Source organism: Corvus brachyrhynchos, unplaced genomic scaffold, assembly GCF_000691975.1.
Source record: "Corvus brachyrhynchos isolate BGI_N302 unplaced genomic scaffold, ASM69197v1 scaffold212, whole genome shotgun sequence".
Lineage (NCBI taxonomy): Eukaryota > Metazoa > Chordata > Aves > Passeriformes > Corvidae > Corvus > Corvus brachyrhynchos.
Genome location: NW_008236768.1, coordinates 301,343 through 303,420, shown reverse-complemented (window position 1 = coordinate 303,420; position 2,078 = coordinate 301,343). Strand labels below are relative to the sequence as shown.

The window sequence follows — 2,078 nt, the reverse complement described above, 5'->3', positions numbered from 1 at the left end:
CTGCCGCCTTCCTTCAGGGTCTTCTCCGCGTCGCTGGGAGCAGCGGGGTGGGATCCCGTAGGCTTGCGGGGCCTGCTGAGGGGGTGTGGGATGCGCCGGGGCCCGGGAGGAACGGGGTAGGGGCGGGCTGAAGGGCCGGGACCGTGACCGGGCACGGTGCCCTCTGTGCCGCAGCGAGAGCCGTGTCACGGTAACAAATCCCGAAACCCCATCAAAATCCTGGAATGCTGCTGAAATATGTCCTTATGTCTCTTAATTGCCATATTTTTCCCTTTAAATAAAAATCCGGCCATGCGTCTGTATATTTTTCGCTTAGAGTTCTGAGCTTTTGTTTTGAGGAAGAAGAACCCTCTTGCTTTGTTTCTGGTTGGCATTAGAAGGTTTTGCAGTAAAATTAGCTGTGGCCTCTCTCGACAGCAGGACACGGAGGTGCTTTCATCCCTTCCCAGGAAAATGGGGTCCAAACAGATCGCCCAAGAAACGTTTGATGATGCAGTGCAGGAGAACATCACCGAGTTTGAGATGGATCCAGAGGAGGCTGTGAGAGAAGCTGTGCAGCAGTTTGAGTCCCAAGGTATTGTACATGCAGCTGCTTTTGCAGCTCGGGTTGTTACAGGCTGAGGTTCTACAAATCCGAAGGTTTAAGAGAAAGCTGTAGGCAAAGATGGATCATCCAGCATTGGAAAGGAGCCTTTGTGAAGTGGAACAGAGACACCATTAATGCTGACCTGGTTTTGTGGATTAATTATGACTGGAAAACTGCTTAGAGGGAAACCGGAGGGTGAAATTTGGTCAGTGAAATGAAATTCTTTCTTTTTTCCCCTCAACTGACACCTAGCTTTGTTCCAGGATGAATTTGACCTTACAGTCAGAATTTAACATCTCAGCATCTTTACAACAAGTTCATCTTTGTTCTCCGTGAACTTGGCAGATTTTCCCTAGAGCTGGAACTATACTGTTTATTTGACTCTAGTTATCTTGGAACCAATATTAATCTTTGTTTTATTTCCCGTTTTAGGTGTGGACCTGAGCAATATTGTGAAAGCTGTGCGACCTCCTGCCTCTGAGAACGGGCAGAGGCAAAAGCATCAAATCCTGCTGGTAGGAGCACAAATTGATGATGTCTCCTAAGGATCAGGGTTATATAATAATATAAGTACTAGGCCAACTTCTGCCTCTGCCCCATTTCTCCGGGAGCTCTTCAGGCAGTTAATCCCATCTATTCTTCAAACTGGGAACGAGATAAAAATTCCAAGAGCTTCTTGCACTTTTCAGGGGAGGATCTGTGTAAGTGAGGTGGGGGTCAGGCTCTGCTCCAGGGACAGGACAACAGGGAACGGCCTCAAGCTGTGCCAGGGGAGGCTCAGGTGGGACATCAGGAGGAATTTCCTCATGGAATGAGTGGTCAGGCATTGGAAGGGGCTGCCTGGGGAGGTTTGGAGGTGTGCAAGGAATAATGACAGGATGTGGCTCTGGGCTGGTGACAAAGTGGGCAATCAGTTCCCCTTTCCCACATTGCTCCAAGCCCCATCCAACCTGGCCTTGGACACTTCTGGGGCTGGAATGTGCTGGTGGGACCCAATTCACCTGCTGCTGGTCAGACTGGTGGTGCCCAGTGGAGGTGTGACAGTGGTGGCAGAGGGAAGTCCCTGTCCTTCCAAGGGTTCTGTGCACAAAGCCCAAATGCTGCTCTTTAAGACAACCATTGCTCCCATAACATCAAACTGATTTAAACTTAAAACTATCACTAAAAATAAACAAGTTGCTCTTCTTCCTGCACAGTTCAGGTGCAGAACTAACCTTTGGTGTCTCCCTCAGACCCTGGATGCCCTGGGGAGCACCGTGGCCGAGTCGGACGTGGCGGAGCTGCCCGAGCAGCTCTCGGCCTTCGCGGCGCAGTGCAAGGAGCAGCTGGCGTTCCGCTACCTGGCCGGCCAGAACGGGGCCTACCCCGTGGTGTTCTCTGCCTGCCAGCTGGCTTCAGGAGACAGGGATTTACTGCTCCAAGCCTTCTCCACCCTGTCTGCCTTGCTGGATGGGCAGCCAGACCTGCTGGACGCCGCCGCGCAGGCACCGGT

General features: G+C 51.6%; 1 protein-coding gene across 1 annotated transcript in view; it reads left to right on the top strand.

Annotated features, from left to right (window-relative positions):
- The first annotated feature begins 230 nt into the window (after positions 1 to 230).
- ARMC6 (armadillo repeat containing 6) overlaps positions 231 to 2,078 on the top strand; it is a 6,029-nt gene continuing 4,181 nt past the window's right edge. Inside the window, 3 exon segments of the mRNA XM_008644981.2 lie at positions 231 to 574; positions 1,019 to 1,101; positions 1,819 to 2,077. Coding sequence (XP_008643203.1) covers positions 454 to 574; positions 1,019 to 1,101; positions 1,819 to 2,077 — 463 coding nt within the window. The 5' untranslated portion in view covers positions 231 to 453.